At 46.0% G+C, this 19028-nt stretch overlaps 1 protein-coding gene across 13 annotated transcripts in view; it reads right to left on the minus strand.

Annotated features, from left to right (window-relative positions):
- Window positions 1–19028, minus strand: part of PCBP3 (poly(rC) binding protein 3) — a 195031-nt gene that overhangs the window by 50029 nt on the left and 125974 nt on the right. For 10 of the 13 annotated variants that reach the window (XM_014549982.1, XM_014549979.1, XM_014549974.1 and 7 more), the window contains one exon: window positions 18436–18562. In XM_014549982.1, coding sequence (XP_014405468.1) covers window positions 18436–18445 — 10 coding nt within the window. In that variant the 5' untranslated portion in view covers window positions 18446–18562. Of the gene's footprint in view, window positions 1–515; window positions 540–5931; window positions 6004–14136; window positions 14204–18435; window positions 18563–19028 lie in introns of those variants that run through there. The other 3 variants (XM_014549985.1, XM_014549984.1, XM_014549986.1) reach the window with 3 other exon arrangements.

The raw sequence follows: 19028 nt of genomic DNA on the forward strand, positions 1-19028 counted from the left end.
TAATCGCGTCATCTGCAAACATAGATAGGCTTATTTCCTCTTTCCAAACCCATATGCCTTTTATTTCCTTTTCTTGTCATATTGAACTGTCTAAAACTTACAGCACATTGTTTAATAGGAGTGGTGGGAGCAGAAACCCTTATCTTGTTAATGATTTTAGGAGGAAAGCATTATTCTTTCACCACTATGATCTTAGTTTATAGTTGTAGCTTACTCCATTTTGACCAGAACCAAAACCTCATTTGACCAGAACCAAAACCTCATTTGTTCTAAAAGAGAAACATGCAAATTAACCATCACTTCACCATTCCACTACACCCACAAGCCACACCCACCAGCCAATCAGGAGTGAGTATGCAAATTAACCCAACTAAGATGGTGGGGGCCACGGAGCTGGAGCGAGCAGGAGGCTTGGGTTGCCCCCGGCAATGGAGGAAGCCAAGCTTCCCACCTGCCCTGGCCTCCGCTCAAGGCTACAAAGTTTCAATTATAGAAGATAAATAAATCCCAGATACCTGCTTCCAGCCTGTCCTGGCCTCCGCTCAAGGAGGAGCTGAAAAAAAAAGAAAAAAAGGAGAGGCTGGGAACTTGGGTCGCCGGGGGGTGTGGCCAGCCTGAAAACGGCCATCAGCCCCTCACCCAGGCTGGCCAGGCACCCCAGTGGGGACCCTCAGCCTGAAGGGGGTGTGGTCAGCCTGAGAATGGCCCTCAGCCCCTCACCCAGGCTGGCCAAGCACCCCAGAGGGACCCCCACCCTGATCCGGGACACCATTCAGGGCAAACCAGCTGGCCCCCTCCCGTGCACCAGGACTCTATCCTATATAATAAAAGGGTAATATGCAAATTGACCCTAACAGCAGAACGACTGGGAATGACTGGTCACTATGACACACACTGACCACAAGGGGGCAGACACTCAGTGCAGGAGCTGCCCCCTGGTGGTCAGTGTGCTCCCACAGCGGGAGCTCGGCTCAGACACAAGCCAGGCTGACGGTTGCCAGCACAGCGGTGGTGGCGGGAGCCTCTCCCGCCTCCTCAGCAGCGCTAAGGATGTCCACTGCGGCTTAGGCCTGCTCCCCGCTGGCAAGTGGACATCCCCCGAGGGCTCCCGGGCTGCCAGAGGGATGTCTGACTGCCAGCTTAGGCCTGATCCCCTGGGGAGCAGATCTAAGCCAGCAGGTGGACATCCTCCGAGGGGTCCCAGACTGCGAGAGGGCACAGGCCGGGCTGAGGGACCCCTCACTGAGTGCACAAATTTTGTGCACCGAGCCTCTGGTCTTTTATAATGATTAAATTGGCAAAATCTGTCTTTAACTAGTACTACTTAGTGAAATAATACTTAGTGATAAAACAAATTTTACAAACTTTATTTTTTAAAAATAATATTTAAATCAATAGAATTCTAGTAAAATAAATATTGACATAATAAGATGTATAGCTGTAACAGCAGGAGCCATAAATGGTGCACATGTCCCAGGTGCTGCTACATAAGCAAACCCCTCTGTCCTAAGGCAGGAGGGACAGGGCCATCTCTGTTTACATGAGAAAAAGAGGGGTTCTGAACTGAATAATGACCAGCTGGTTCCAGAGCTCATTCTCCCAACCACCAGACAGGTAAACTCTATTTTCATGCTAGTCAAATATAAAAACCAATTAAGTTTCTTGTTTCAGACTTGAAAGAGTCTGATGGTTGAAAGTGGCATGTAACTTCCAAGTTGTAAGGTTTTTGTTGTTTTTTTTGGGGGGGGGGCAGTAAATAGATTTGGATATTAAAATAGAAGTAGTTTACAGCTATCTGTGATTTATAAGAGCATCACACTCATGACAAATACACTAGCCTGTCCTCTCCAACATGAGATTTCTTGTCCAGAGAAGGAAGCAGAAGTCCTGCCAGCAAACCACCACCCAAGGACCGCATGGCTGCAGCGAGTGCAAGTCGGCTTTGTCCAAGGCTGTACCCAGGCCTCAGCTGTCGGGAGGAGATGGCTGTGATCAGAACCTCAGGGGACAAGCACACACTTGATTTATTATGTTTAATAGTTCAGTGCCCCATCAGGCTACATAAGCCAGTACAGCAGAAACCGACAGAACTTATTAGCTGCTTTCTGCTCCTAGAGAGACTCACAATGCAGATTGTGTCCTTGGGGCCATGGAGGGGAGGGGAGTTCTGTCCTGTAATGCTCTTGCCAGTCACAGCATTGGAAAGATGGTCAGGGTTTACACAACCTGACTTCAGTGAGCATTCTGCACAGCCTGCTGGCTTGTCATTCGAGTTCATACAGACAAACGTGATGGGGTTGGGGAGCCAGTGGCCTGTCCCTCTTTCCTCCCTGCTCAAGGGCTCTGACATGCTGGCCTCATGTTGGCAGCAGTGTGGAGCTTTCTCTTTCCAGCAAAGCGAGGGCTTCCTCCAGTCCTAGCTCTGAGAAAGTGCCCAGGGTCTAGGCTGTGACCCACCTTAGAGTGCCTCTAAGGTGAATAACAGGTCTGCTGTGGAGACAGGTCAGGCCTCCTTGAGCCCTAAGTCTTGATCCTACCTCTGCCATGTCTGTCTGCTCCTGCAGTGATGAGCTTGTGTGCCTAGCACCTGCACACAGCAGGCATTCAGTCTGTCTGCACACACTCTATCTTCCTACAGACCCTCTGGCCAGAGTGGGAGGCCAGCCACGGCAGGGACATTCAACTGAACACTCAGTTATTACTAGGAGTCTGGCACCAGGCACAAAACAAAGGAGCACAGCCTTCACTCTCAAGTGGCTCTCAGTTTGGTAGAAAATTCAGACTGCAGCCTGGGACAGCTGGCAATTCCAAAATTTGAAAATCCACCATCACTACTTTAGCCTTCAAATATGTGTTCCAGATAGGTTGGGGGTTCAAAAGTCCCTCTTCTGGAAGGAAGGAAAGGAAAGCTGTTTATGGCGTCAGGGTTAAGAAACTGAGGGGGAAAGGCTGGGGAATGGTCCCCATGCTTACACTGCACTGCACACCCCTCCCTCCTGCCATTGCCCTGGAAAAAAGACATTGCCCAGACCATTGCTGGCAGACATCTGAGACCACAGGGAGAAGCTAGGCATGAGTGAGTGCCAGTAAGAGAGTCAGAGAGAATGGCAGACATGCGGGGCCTGCACGACTTGGCACTGTGCAGGCTCCAGTTAATGAGCTTTCTGATGTCCTATGACGGGGCCCAATGCAGCCGGATGGACACTGACGGTGAGAACAACAGCAGGGACAGAACAGTGCTGAATGAGCCCATGGCAGTACGAGGCCGGGACCTGACCTGATGACGAAGGTGTCTGTCTGGGTATTCACACAGATGTCACCATGGGTCAGACATGCAGCACAGCAGAGAAGAGAGCTCCCCAGGGACAGATGCCCCAAACCTGCCTCCTGTAAGCTCCCGTATGGGGACTCACAACTCCACTGTGGGTCTGCGCTTCTTGAATTTCAGGGCCTCTGCAGGCCCTCTCCAGGTGAGTGCCCCCATGACACAGAGACAGGCCAGCACAGACAGGTATAGATGCCAAGACTGGGTACATAAGACCCAGAAAAATCTATAAATATAAGAAGGGATGAGTTTAATAGGGTGACTAGCATTAGACATCTACCAGCAAAGCCAGAAAACATTTTTTTAATTTCAATTTACAAGAACCTAAAAAAAATCAGTCAGATAATTCTATGAAAAGATGTGTAAAACCTCTATGTAGAAATCTATAAAACATTAGGAGAAATTAAAGAAAAATTGAGAATTAAAGAAAGACATCATGTTCATGGACTTGAACACCCAATAATTTCAGATATTACATCTCCCTAAATTGATCTGCAGATTGACTCCAACAGACAAGCTGGTTTTAAAATGCATGTGAAAAATTCATCAGGCCAAATGTAGCCAAGACATTCCTGAGAGAAAGAACCAAGTGAGACCTATTTACCAGAAAGCGAAGGCAGTTCAGTCCGTGTGACAGGGGCACAGGAACAAACAACTAATCGATGGACCACAACAGGAAGTCAGAGACAGGCACTCACAGCGCGAGGAGGCAGAAGACAGTCTTTCCAATCAGTGGCATTGGTTGGCAGGGTCAGCAGGTACAGAATGAAACCCTGCCCTATTAATTCCAAGTGGACTGTGGCTCAACATGAGGAGACAACATAGGATACTAGCTATATGAAGTGGGGACAAGGACAGATCACTTAGACATGACAAGCTCAATGCTTCCAAAAAGACTGATATAATGGACCACATTACAATTAAGGTCTGTTTATCAACAGACACCATTAGGAGAGAGAAAAGGGGCCCACAGAGTGGGCGAAGATATTTGTACTTCATTTAATCACTCAGGGATGCTATCCAGAAAATACTGACTGCCTGTAGAGAAGTGGGCAAGGCCTTGACCACACACATCCCAAAAGACTGATAAATACATCAGAAGGCAGCGAATCTCATCAGTGATGAAGGAAATGCAGGTTACAGTCACAGGCTGGACACCAGGACAACTGACACTCAACACAACATGACACAGACCCCTACCCAAAGCCCTGGGGAGCACAGCCTGTGCTGGAGGCTCAGCCGCTAGCTGCTCACACATTCACACTGGCCCCATCCCTGAGTTGGCCACAGGCCTGTACTATGACCCAGCACTTCCAGCTTCTGAGCAGAAATTTCTAACTAATATTCTGATCAAACACTACCAGAATCAGCATGTATAAAAAATGATAATACACAAGACCGAAAGGAGGTTTATTCTTGAAATGCATGAGTGCTTAATATCAGAAATTCTGTCCATGTCATTAATAAATTAAAGGAGAAGTTCAACAACCATACAAATAACAATAAACAACACCTAATGCTGACACTGTGCTTACTGTCTGCCAGGTACACTCCTTGCTGCAGCTCTGCAAGGAAGGCACGTCCCCACTTCACCCCACACACAGGGCCAGGGGTCACAGCTGAGAAGTGGGGGACCAGGACTCAGTCCAGAGACAGGCTCCATATCCCTGCACTGAACACCCATGTGCTGCTTCTCAACAGCAGCTGGAAAGGCACTTAATAAAACTCCACAGCCACCAATAATAAAATAAAATAGGGGGGGAAATGTCTTAAGGTAAAGATCGTTATCTCCCAAAAAAGCAAAACACTGATTTTGAGTCTGTGTCCTTGTGACCGTTTTTTGTTTGTTTGTTTGTTTTTTTAACTGGAGAGGGGATGAGGCATAGAGCTTTTATTACAACAAAGGGATACATATAGTAATTTATACCAAGAGAAATGTGGAAATCAGGAAGAATTTTAGGTAAATATATCAAAAGAAAGGGTGCTGCACTATAGCACGAAGAGCAAAGGAGGCTAAGATTAGTTGAGCACATGAAATTTTTAAGGAAAAATAAGGCCCAGACCATTATAAAGGAAAAGGCTAGGGCAGGGCTGCTCTGGTTCATGTGGATCCTGTACAGAGGTTGACCTTGAAACTGAGTCCACTCCCCCCACATCCATGTAGGATCCAAGCACTGATTCCTGTTAAGAATATGTTACCAGGTGCTCACACAGCTGTGCTCCTGTAGGAACAATGCTCTTCATTACCCTCTGGCACTGATTTGTCCACTGATTAATGTGGTGCCCCCAAAAGACACCTCAACCCCTCCCCCTGGGGCACCTTGAGCGAGCCCCACTTGCAGCACTGCTGGGGCCTGTGGCCAGCAGTTGCCTGGAACCGTCCTTTCTTAACCAGACATAGGGCTCTGAGCAGTGGAGTGAGCCAGAGTTCATACCCAAGGAGGGGTCACAAGGAAGTCCATGGGGGTCACCATCTAGGCCATGGGGATGGTCAGGGTAGCAGCGCCCGATCATTATATCTGGTCAGGGACTCCATGCACATCTTCAGCACTGGCCCAGAGGGAGGGGTGAGGCAGGCTCACCTCTGCAGTGGAGGGGCTTCTCACCTGAGAGGGCTCTGAGTACAGGAGGCAGAGGCCTGGCCTGGTCACTGGCACCTGTCCTCCCAGGAGTGGCCAGTGTACCTCAGGTGTCACGGGGGTTCTCCTTATTGAGAGGGCTGGCTTCTCTTTCCTAAAAGGACACAGGGTCATTTCAGCCTCCAGAGTAAGGGAAGTGGGCATAGAGATGTGGTAACACCACTAACAGAACAGCCAACTGAGGCAGCGAGTGGCTTGCCCATGGTCACTGAGAGGGTGGGCTGTGGGCAGGCAATGGGCTGTGGGGTGGGGACACACCAGCAGCCCTAGGCAGCCTGGCCCAGGCCCTGGCCTCACTTCTCACCTTACCATGTGCAGCAGAAGGGCCTGTGACTGCAGGGCTCAGGAGCTTCCAGCCAGACCACACTGTTCCCAGCCCAGGTCAGTCCTTGTGTAACTGCCCGAGGCACAGGCATCAAGTCTGTAGGTCACTTATGTCTTTGTGGGGTTGGGTGGGGCAGGAGGGGACCATATCATTTGCTCCATTTCACTAGCCCAAGCTCCTGGCTGCCTGCTGCTGGGTCTCCTGGATGTGTGAGCTCATGTTCTTACAAGATTCATGCAGAGTCACAAACAGAATCACAGATACTCTTAGCTATGTTGGAGAAGTAACCTAACATGGGTTCATGAGTTTAGCAGGTCATTTCTTTCAATGTTGTGGTGTGTGTGTGTGTGTGTGTGTGTGTGTGTGTGTGTGTGTGTATTTAGCTGTTGTTAATCCTCACCCGAGGATATCTTCTCCATTGATCCTTAGAGAGAGTGGAAGGGAGGAGTAGAGACAGAGAAACGTCAATGTGAGAGAGACAGATCAATTGGTTGCCCCCTACTTCAACCAGGCCAGGGATCGAGCCCGCAACTGAGGTACATGCCCTTGACCAGAATCAAACCTGCGACCTTTCAGTCGTCAGGCTGACACTCTAACCACTGAGAAAAACACCTAGGGTGGTATTATAATATTTTAATAATAATAATATCATTACAATACTGACAAATGGCATCGGCTAAAAATAAAATATATTTTTAAAAATGTGCTAAAGCAGCTAAACCATTAGGAATCTTCCCAAATGAAGAAAAGGAAAATTGAAGGGGGAAGGGAGGAGAATAGAAATAAAGACAAAAAATGTGAGTAAAACTCTAAAGGGAATAAAAATGAGAGTGATACAAGGAAAATAAGTGATTCAATAGTTAAAAATAGACAAGATTTTAAAAAGGTTAAGAAGGTAGAGATAGCATCAGAGAACTAAAAATTAAAAATAAATTCAGGGTGGGGGGAGAAGCAAGACAACTTAGATAAGAAACTATAAGGAATAATAATAATAATAATAACGTTTAAAATATGGCTAAAGACTACAAAAAAATCAGATTTAAAAACTAAGAAGACCATGAGTTGGAAATTGAGCCTGGAACTCCTGGTTTGAAAGTGACTTTGGTAAACAGGTGAGAGCATGAGTGCTGGGCGCTGCCTGCAGATGGAGTTGGGCTACAAAGATCCAGCGTTCAGACACAGGAGGCAGCAGCTTAGAGTCAGTTTCCAGAAACACACACACATACTCAAACCTGTGTTCTGGTTGGGAAAACACCCCCTCTAAAGCCTCTACCCTATGTTCCCTGCTGGGTGTGAGCTGCACTGCCCACTGAGGATGGGGCACTGACACTGTCCTGAGAGGGAAGCTGAGAGCAGGAGGAGGAGCAGCCAGGGGACTTGGAGGGAGCAGTGGTGGGCCCATTCCCCTGTGCCCTGCACTGTGCTAAGGGGTTAGAACTCGTAGTGAGGGCCCACTCTTTGGGAAGCCCACCCTGTGGGGAGCCAACTGAGGGTCCCATAGGAGGGGGCCCTGAACACAGTCTGAGATTCCTGGCTGTCCCCTCCCTCTGCTAGACTCTCCCTGGGGGAAGGGAGAACTGAAGATGACCCCTGGGAACCTGAGGGGTCCTGGTGGCTTCCAGGGGTGGGGGCAGCCTCAGCAGAGATTGGGAGGGGGGCAGCAAAGCCACCACTTTCTCACAGTAGTGACTGCACTGACTATGGCTTCTGTGTTGGGGGCAGGGGTGTCTGGTATGGTATTCCTACCGAGATTTAATCCCCTGACTTTAATCTGCTGATGGTCCCTTAATCCGAAAACTGTCTAGCAGCCAACACATTTCATTTACTTGTAATGGGTTTGGTTGTTTTTATTTGTGTGTGTTGGAGGACAATATAGTGTGCGGACGGCTGAGCTCAGTATTGCCAATGGCCAAGACACAAAGGCAGAGTTATAAACCCATGCAGAGATGCTGCACTGGGGAAGCCAACAGGACAACCAGACAGGGGTCCACATTCTTGGATATGGTCCTACTGCAAAAAAAGGGCTTTGCAGCAGGAGTACCTGCAATTTATCAGAAGATGGGTTTCCACTGACCTGCCCACAGCCATCCCCAGCACCCCGCCACCAGTCTGGCAGGCAGCAGTCCAAGCTCCTGACACGCCACCCTGAGCTTCCTCCCCGGCTTAGCCACTGTGTCCCAACTTGCCTCCCTGGTTCCTCAGCACCATGGGCCAGGGTCTTTGCGAACTGGGACTGCATGTGGGGGATAAGGATGGGGATGGAGATTGTGGTGATGCTCAGGAAAGCCCAGCCATGGGATGGGCTCTCTGTGCTTCTGGAACTCAGGCCAGATGGCTGTACTGGAGACAGGCGGAATATAGACCAAGACAGGTGCTATAGATGCATCCAGGTGACAGGCCAGTGTTCCTGCCATGCTTCCTCCCTGTGCGCCTCGGCCTAGTGTAAGGCAGGGAACTCTGGAACCCAGGATGTTACCTGCTGTCCATTCCCAGATGCCACTCCAGGGTTCTTTGAAAATTTCAAGCTTAGAAAGTAAAACATGCATTTCTCAGTCATTGAAACCAGTGGCTTTTAAAAGATTTGATTGTAACGGCAGCAGAATCCTTTCTAAAACCAGTAAAAAGCACAAAATAAAAAGGCAAAACAAATGTGGCAGAACTGCTCTGGTGAGTGAGCAGCCCCCTTGCAGCTGGGGAGACAAGACCCCAGAGGCTCTGAAAAATGGAGGGACAGAGCCACTATGAATTCTTATCCACTCCAGTCACTGTCACTGGAACTTTTTCTTACCATTTCCAGACAACACCTTCTTGTTTTGCATAAATATCACAGTATGTGTGTTCTGTGACCAGATTTTAAAATGCAGGTCTAATTTACATGCATAAATATGCACAAATCTTAGGTATGCAGGTTGATTTTCACACAGGCACTTACCGTGTGATCAGTTCATGACACAAAACATTCTAGACCCGGAGAAAAGTGCCTGTGGCCTGTCCTGCAGCTCAGCCAGCTGCATGCAGCGCTGCTTGCTGCTGTCACCAAAGTTCCTTCTGCTGTCGATTCACTGCATGCAGTCTCCACTTTCTTGCCTGACTTCTTCCACCCAAAACAACATTCCTGAGATCCGCCTGTGCTGTGCAGCAGAGTCAGCATCTCTAGTACTACTGACTGCCCTGCTGACTAGGGCTCCATGGCAGAAGTGGGGCCACAGGGATGACCCTTATCCTGTCAATTGACAGTGGCTGAGGAGCAAGGTCTGTGTGGGGATGTGGCCCTGCTGGGGCTGCAGGATGGGGCATCCTCACAAGTCTCTATGGGACATAGTACTCACACGTCCTAAAGGGAGCACAGAGGGCCCCCTTTCTCCCTTATAAGCATTGTGGACACACATGTGTGGTGAGGCAGATTCCTAAGTTATGTGGAAGGCCTGTGCCCTGAGTCACTATTGTCTGGCTGCCGGGTCTCCTTGCTCTAGGCTCAAACGGTACCATCCAGAGCAGAGGTGTGAGCATGACACCCCAGGATGCTGTATTCAGGATGTGTGCTTTGCTGGTGCCCTTCCCTAAAAAAAACTGTTTTAAAAATTCGCCACATGAAATAAGCCAGTCAGAGAAAGATAAACATCACATGATCTCACTCATTTGTGGAATATAATGAACAACATAAACTGATGAACAAAAATAGAGCCAGAAGAAAAAAATATTTTAGAATATAATAGAAGTAATCCTGTTATTTTCAGATTTTTAATATTTCCTGCAACTTGTGTGTATTATACTATGTTAGCACAGTTTTGGTAATATTATTATATTTAAAATCCTTTTTTTCTTAAAATATTATTTTTTCTTAAAATATTAATGTTTATTGCATGTGACATTATTATATTTAAAGTCATTTTTCTTGAAATATTAATGTTTATTGCATGTAACATTATTATATTTAAAGTCATTTTTCTTGAAATATTAATGTTTATTGCATGTAAAAAATAAAAATAAAAAAATCAATGGAAAAAATATCCTTGGGTGAGGATTAACAAAAAAATAAATTAAATAAAAATATACTTACAATTTTAAATCAGTGCTACTTTTACATGTTTTTAAAAAAATCAAAATGTTGTACAAATGCATACTTTGAGAAGTCTCAATTTCTGTGTTCCTATCACTTGTAAATATTTCATCCCAAAATAAATTTATTTAATAGTTCCTTAAAAAAACAAAAACAAAAAATCTCAACACACATTTTCTGTGAATCCTTGAGCTCATCACTTTGTCTCACATACACTGGTGTTTGGTGAGAAGGAAGGTTCTAAATTGGGTGTTTGTTTTTAATAGATAACTGACTCCACACCACTCACTGAATAATTTGTCCATTCCTACTGATTTAAATACACACCAGCCCAGCCGCTGTAACTCAGAGGTTGAGCATCGACCTATGAACCAGGAGGTCACAGGTTCAATTCCCGGTCAGGCACATGCCTGGGCTGTGGGCTCGACCCTCAGTAGGGGGCATGCAGGAGGCAGCTAATCAATGATTCTCTCTCATCATTGATGTTTCTATCTCGCTCTCCCTTTCCTTTCCTCTCTGAAATCAATGTATTTTTAAAAAAATCTCTTAAATACACACTAAATTTATGAAAGCAAAACAGAACAGAACAAAACAAAGCCCACCTCGCTACAGGAACATTTTCCCACTCATCCAGGACTCCTGTCTGATGGTTCCATTTTTCACCCGGTAGGTTGTTTTTAGACAGGTTTTTCTTTTCTCTTATAGATTCTGTTGGATTGTTTTTAATAATGGCAGCACCCACCCCATCCCCCGCAAACACACACACACATACACCTTAGTATGGGGTTGCAAGCTCAGGAGACAGAGCCCAGAGCTTGGCAGAGGGTGTGAGCAGCTGGCTTCTAAGCTGGCTGCCCTGTCGCTCTAGAGCATGACCCTTGCTCCCAGCCATGCCTCTAGTGATGTCCAGATATGACAGTGGCTCCTGTAGTTCCCTTGCTACCCAGCCGACAGCCTGTGGCCACCCCCTTCCCAGGTGAGGGTGCCATGAGGCATGGGCTCCTGCCTGAGCCCCAGTAAGCAGAACCACAGTCTCTCCACGGCCTCATCTCTTCTGGTTTTCTGTGACACTCCTGCTTAGCAATGGGGCAGATGGACACTGCTTAGCAATGGGGTCTTGCTGTGTGGCACAGACACAGATGGACCAGGCCCTGCCAGATCTCAGCACCATAGGACGGACCTGTACACCAGGTCACACGCAATGGAAAACCCATGAGACCATGTCACACTTACCCTGGCTCATATCTGACCAAAAGGATCATTACTCAAGAACACGGTCGCTCAGCTAGGACACTCTCTGCCTCACCGCAGCCACAGGTCACATGCCCGGTACACCAGGAGTGCCACGTGACCATAGCCTACACTTTCACTCCTGTGTGGTTGACCTATTGACTCTCACACTTATATGGACATCAGCAGCACCTAGAAGATTTGGTAAGTGGACCATACTCCACGCCAGAGTTACTGACTCAGGCTGTCTGGGGAAGGAAATAGCTGGGAATCGCCTCTCCAGTTCTCAGGTGATGGTGGTTGTCCAGGACCCTCAGAGAACCACTGCCTTGCACTATACATAAAATAATGCAGCCGACATTCAGAAAGAAGGAAGCCCAGTGCTCTTCCGGCGGGCACATCAGCTGTGCCAAAGGACAGCCCCAGGTGACCATGCCAACCTGCTGGTCCTTAGTCCCTGACCTCTGAAGGCTCCTACCTTGGCCAGAATAAAGATGTGTCTTCAAGAGCTCCAGTTCTGAGGTGCTCAAGACACCAAACCTTCCCGAGGCTTCTTCACATGGTGACATCTGCTTTATGGTGGGTGGGTTTCTGCCTCTCGTGCAGAGCTGGGGGTCTTACATGAGACCACCAACATGCAAAGTGCCGAAGGTCAGAGGGCACCAGCCAGGCCCAACTCCACAATGCCCTTTCAGTTTCCAAATAAGTCAAGGTCAAAAGCAATGAGCATGCTGTTAAGAGACCATCCCTGTGTTTTCCCCTCCCAGGTGAGTGTGAAAGAAAAAGACATGCCCGCTGGAGACAGGTGGGGACAGAGACCAGCTGTGAGGACCAATGCGCCCACTCCTCATGCTTTATGAGAAACGGAAAGGGGTCATAGCCAGTTGCTTCTGCATTGTTGTATTTATGTTACTTCTGGAAAAACAATTGTCTATTCTGCCGTAAGAAAGGAAAATCAACATCCCATAACACTCGCCAGGCCCCAGAGAGCAGTTCTCATTTTCCCCCGAAGGCAACTGGGGGTATAACTTTGTAATTTTATTAACATAAAACCATACATGTTTGTCACACCAGAGTGTGCCAGTCTTCCTACCACATAAGATGACTGAATGGTCACATTATCTTAGACAATGGGGACACATGAAAGGTGCGGCAGGAAAAGGAGACTGGTAAAAACTGCATTAAAATACGAGGAACCTTCCCCAGGCATGAAAATTTTATAATCATAAATACGAAAAACATTGAAATTTTCTGCCTTATCTTAATAAGATAGAAGAAAGACTTCCCTTTCCTCAAGATTGGAAAATGGGCAAGAAAGAGCCCTTTAGAAACATTACATGAGATAGCTTCAAAGGCTGCAGTTGGAAGGAAGTGGGCATCATCCTAAATGAAGAGTATTTGCGCAAAGGCATTACTTTCAAGAAGAGAAAAGCCTCTTTTCTTACCGAGGGTGCAACTGCTCTTTTTTTCATCTAAAATGTAGAGGAATACATAATCTGAAGTACATTTAGTTTTCTGAACTTGGCCATAGACCCATGTTTCCTGGAGAGTTAGTTAAAATACAAATAAAATATTAAGTATTTTATCTATGAAAGGTAAAAAAAATTTTTCCCAATAAAAAATAAATTGAGTACCATATGACTTTGATTCTGGCAAACCATTTCTGGAAATATTTTTCCCAGCAAATTCAAAGAGGAGATATAACTTGTTTCAGTATGGCACCACTGATCAGTTCAGATATTGCAGACATTTTATTCTATTCATTATTTACCAAAATATGTTTAAGGATCCTGAACTAATAGAATACCTTAGTTCATTTATAGGAAATGAAAAAACCCCCCAAATTTTGTTATTTATAAGCTAAAAAATTCAGGTTAGTTTTACAAACACTTTTAAACTATTATACGTTCCACATCTGCTTTATCACAAAGCAATCACATTCGCTGGCCTTCCCAGAGACAAAAGAAGTATGTTATTTCTCAAGATAAGTATCAAACTCCAAAAGTGCATGTTGTCCATCCAGTAGTAATATACAAGTATTATTCTTATTCTGATATGCAGATCTCACTGTGTATTCATACTACTGGAAGCCAACAGCTCAACTGTTTCCTTGAAAGGTTGACATTCCCAAACAAAGGCGCTCACTACACTGAGAGCGCAGAAACCCAATCCACAGGGGTGGCCGATGTTTCTGAGCATGAGAATCATATTCCCACATCTACCCCAGTATCATTGGCAGCAAACATCTGTAAAATTACCTATTCATTTTTCTACACAATAACACTTTATCATTAGAGTGCTAATAGTTGACCCTGATCCTTAAAAAGGAACCAGATTATTGAAATAAAGGACTCAATGTGAATACCATCATCTGAACTTCTAGAACTATCTATATGTATGACACCCTGTCCATTTTCCCTTCCCTAAGCAAAGTGCTGTGTTGCTGCAGCAGGACCTCCCGACACTTCCTGATGACCTGCACCTACCCCACTTCTCGCCCTGGACACCGTGGGCTCTGTGTGGAGTGAGCCTTGGCCAGGCTCTAGCAACCCCTTACCTCCAAACACAGCAGCTATGAGGTCAGGCAGGGCTGGGTGGATGTGGCTATCAGACAGATGGTCACTCTCCCCGTTTAGAGAAAGAGAAAATTAGAGTGGTGTTTTGTTCTAAACCAAAAGAGGCTACAAATCCCATTGGCTTCAGGTTGGAAACCTCGTGACATGGGACCAGGCACATGTGACCTACTTTTTGCCCAACTCCCCTCCTTCTGTTGGAGGGGTGCGCCTGGCACGGATGCTGTCATTTCAATGACTCCTTCCCCCAAACAGCAGCCACCGCACAAATGCCTGCAGGACATCCAGTGCTGTAGCTAAGCCCTTGGAAAGGAAGGGGTGGGTGGGAGGACTTCACGGACCAATATTAATCAAAATGCAGCTCTAAGACTTCAGCTGTCACTGCCGCTGTCAGCTGTCTGCCGTGAACGGGCCTCACATGAAGCGGGTTCTACCTACGAATAGCGGGCATGGTCCTGGGACTGCAGGGTCACCAGGATGAGGGGCCTGAAACAGCACCAACAGTGAATTTTCGCCACTACCATTTTTTGTTCATTGTGAACTAGAGCTTCCAGGTCCAGTTCTAAAAGCAAGCCGCACACAGAATTTCAGCAATTGGTGAGCCGTGTGTGTCCTTCAGAGCCACCCTGAAGTGAAGGCTCTGATTTGGGCAGTGTAGGATGGAAAGGTGGACCAGGACCTCAGGAGAGAACATAGAGAATGCACACTAGTCCACCCATCAGGACAGGTACTTCTGCACCAAGCAGGAGAAAGTTGCCCTCTAGCTCCACCTTTTACTGAGCTATTACCTATATCTTATCACCTCACACAAAATCAGGCACAAATAAATGACAAAACACGTATCAGGTAGTGGTAAAAACATGGATGCAGAGTGTACTTGCTGGCTGTGAGGACAGGTGTGCATTTGGCCAAGGGGCACTGAGATGGCCACTGTGCGCACCTACAAACTATGTGGTAGTTTTCTCACACCAGCAAAGGCACACAGAGAGAAGGGGATGGCATATGCAGGTATCACTGACCACGGTCAGACTTTCTGTTCCTTAGAGGAAAAAAACTTAACACAAGTATTCAATATAATATACATATGATGTATTATAGAACTGTACACCTGAAACCTGTATGTATTTATTAACCAATGTCACCCCAATAAATTTGATAAAACTTTAAAAATAAATAAATAAATGAATAACACAAGTACTGGATGCTCATTACAGAAAACAATAGAAAAATGCATATATGCAAAAATAGCCTATAAATACCCAGAAAGACCATCAGTGATAGTGACATATTTGTAAAGTCTACTTATTCAGACTTTTTCCCAGTAGGTATGTGCTACTATATTTTTAACAAAAATAGGACCAAACCACCCATGATTGTCCTGTTTTTCTCATTTACCATTATACACAAAATATTTTCCTATGTCAATATGTTTAAATCTAAATAATAGTGATCAAATTCCCATGCCATTCTATTTTATGCATAATATTTTATGCATTTTTATGCATAAGAACATAACCAATCTGCTATGTTTGTGTATCCAGGCTTTGAATTGTTACATTAAGCAATGTTTTAATAATAATCTTTGGGTGTACCTCTTCATGTCCTTCTCTTATTTCCTTGGAATACATGTTTATAGTTACAATTTCTGGGTTAAAGGACACATGTGCTTGAAGCTCTGGCACACAGTGACAAACTGGCTCAGCCAGTCGCATTCTTTGTGCCCCACCTCTCACCCTGGGGCAGGCTCTGTCATCAGTGCCCAACTGAGCCAAGTCCTGGGGACATCAACATTAAGCGGTCAAGCAGAGGAGGAAAATGCTAATAGTGAACATTAAGACAGCCTTGTAGTTTGTCTGGCACTGTTGGCTCACTCCTCCCAGTAGCTCTCCACAGAGGATCTGCTCTTATTCCTCCAGAAACAGTAGCACAGTCACTCATGCCTTGCTTAGGGTCGTAATGCCCAGGACATCAAGGGCCCACACTCTTGCCGACCGGGTGTCTGAGAGCATCCAGTGTTACTGAGAGACTGTGAGGGAGGACCGACTTTTGGATCTGGCAGGGGAAGATCTGTGGATCTTGACAAGGCAGGTCTGGTTCAAGATGAACAAGTGGTGACAGCAAGGCCAGTTGTCAAAGGGACAGAAATGGGTGGTTATTGCAAGTGGGCATGCCACCAAAGGGCACGCCCATGTGTTCATATGCGGTGGAATCAGGGAGGGGGAGTAAGGCAGGAGCCAAACCCTTGAAGAGGTGAGAGGAAAGGAAGCAATGTGCAAAAGGGATATGAAGGACCAAGGTCACCAGCTGAAGAAGAAGCTGAGGGTGAAGGGACCACAAAGGAGATGAGGAGGCGTGGCCCAGAGGTTGAGAAAAAATGGGGAATGGTGGCATCCTGGCCTGAGGGTGCTCCAAGCCTATCCTCCACATGTGCCCTCAGAACTCTGGTCAGCCCCAGCTCTGGTTTACATAACCATCCTCGCTCTTGACCACAGCCTGGGACATGCCAGTCATGTGAAAGGAGCCATTTCCTCTGGCCCCTCTTCAAACCCAGAGCAGACTTGTAGTCTGCTGTGACCAGTCACTGACGTGCAGCTGACACAGACACCTGGAAGCTGAAATGGTTTTAACCTTCCTCCATGGAAAGAGGAACAAAGCAAAGATCATAACAGCACAGGACACAGGCTTACAGAATTGGGTCAAGCACCACGGGATTAAAAATGCTGAGCTGCGATTCAAAATATACACTAAAACCAGACAGACAGCATCTGGCCAGGGTGGGTGAGGAAGCTGGTGCTTAGAGGAATGGCAAACCTTCAGAGAGTTTACAAGGGGGTCCTTATTGAGTCTTGTGACTTCTTAAGATGCACATGTTTCTCAGACAAGCACCTGGAAGATACGTTAACTCAGAACTTACGGAATGTTTGTGTTGGGAATCTGGATTAATACAAGAAACAGCTTGAAGCAGGCTCCCCATGGCCGCCACTATTATGGCCGTAGGTGAATAAAGCATCCTTGAGTATTCTTAAGGCTTTGGCAGTGCCTCATAATGTAAAACTCATGGGGAATAATCTAGAACTGGGCTGGAGAGTACTGAGGCATGTGAGCTGCAGAAAAAACCTCTGAGGCCTTGCTTGATTTACAAGTAGAAACTAAGGCCAGCGAAAGTCAGTCCTGCAGGCTCAGAACCTTGAGGTCCATCAGAGAGAATGTGGACCTCAGGGAGTTGGAGCAAACAGCACACAGAACACATGCTCCTGCACACATTCCTACACCCAAACACACATGCACATAAACTCCTGCAACCATGCTTCTATACATGTGCTCTATAGAAGTGTACACACTCTTGTGCACACTGGCACACAAGCTCCTACACACATGCATACACATTCTTACACCCATGCACACATGTTCTTCCATCTGTATACTCTCCTGCTCACTCACAGAGAACCAGTTAAGAAGCTGATAACAGACCCAGCTCTTCAGATTCCCCACCCAGCATTCTTTACAAAATAGTAGGATGAAGATCTACAGAGTAAAAACAGGGAACACTAAGGGGAAATTAGTTCTAAGGATTCCCATGCTTCTCAAAAATTCAAAGGAAAGAACCATGGAGAAATATTTCTGCCTCAGCATCGACCTGCTCCTGCAAACGCAGACCAATTTCTTCAAACACCAAGTCAACGCAACACGTGACTTCTCAAGAGCCAACAAGGCAAGAGGTTCCCACATTATCATTGCATCCACTGCCTTTCTTTTTTTGTCTTCTTTTTTTGTTGTTGTTAATCCTCACCTGAGGATATTTTTCCCATTGATTTTTAGAGTGAGTGGTAGAGAGAGAGGGAGGAGGAGAGAGAGGGAGAAACAGACGGAGGGAGAGAGAGAAAGACAGACAGAGAGAAAGAGAGAGAGATGTTAAAGAGACACATCAATTGGTTGCCTCCCACACGTGCCCTGAACAGGCCAGGGATTGAAACTGCAATCAGGAATGTGCCCTTGACCGGGGATTGAGCCCACAATCCTTCAGTGTGCAGGCCTATGCTTTAACCACAGAGCAATATCGGCCAGGGCTAGACTGTTTTTCTTTGTTAAACATTCCCTTTCATGGTCTGTCTCTCTCCCTGGCACTACTGCCCAGTTGACACCCTGTCATGAACTAAAGAGACTGAAATGCAGATTGGACCACATGGAACAAACTTCCTTTTCAAAGATGAGTCTGGCTTTGTTACATACATTCTTGGTAAACAAACATATGAGCAAACAAAAGATACTTTACAGCAACTCACCTTCCCCCATAAGCGGCTCTAAGAGTCAGAGCAGATCCATAGACACAAATGTTCAGACTTGTGGTAACTTAGAGCATCATAACTGGAACTGGTGATTTATGGAAGGCCTGGCTTTTGTCCCACCTACCTAAAACACAAAAACACAGGGCATATGAACTTACAAATTTATGATCCTATCCACTAGGGTCAACAGGATAGCTTTTTTTTTGCATTCAACAGAGTAACAAACATGTCTTAAACATTCAGGTACAAGGCAGGCGCAGAGTATGGAAACGCAGTGCCAGTGAGGACTTACCCAGGAACACTGCCCTATTAAAACCCAAATGAGGCAGCTCAAAACATGAGGAGGCTTCCATTTTATAAATGAGAAGTCCAAAGAAATTTTTTGTAAAACTGAAAACTTTTGAGAATGTAGTTAAAACAATTAACTTTCTATTATAATATTTAATATATTTATATGTATTTATATGGATTTTAAAATAACATTTATGAAATTATATATGAATTTAAATACATAGCTGATATTCCATTTTCATGGCTAGTATAATAACTTAATTAAAACTCTCCCATTTCAGTATTCAATTTTGTACAAA

The sequence above is a fragment of the Myotis brandtii genome, unplaced genomic scaffold (assembly GCF_000412655.1).
Source record: "Myotis brandtii unplaced genomic scaffold, ASM41265v1 scaffold577, whole genome shotgun sequence".
In the NCBI taxonomy this organism is placed as follows: domain Eukaryota; kingdom Metazoa; phylum Chordata; class Mammalia; order Chiroptera; family Vespertilionidae; genus Myotis; species Myotis brandtii.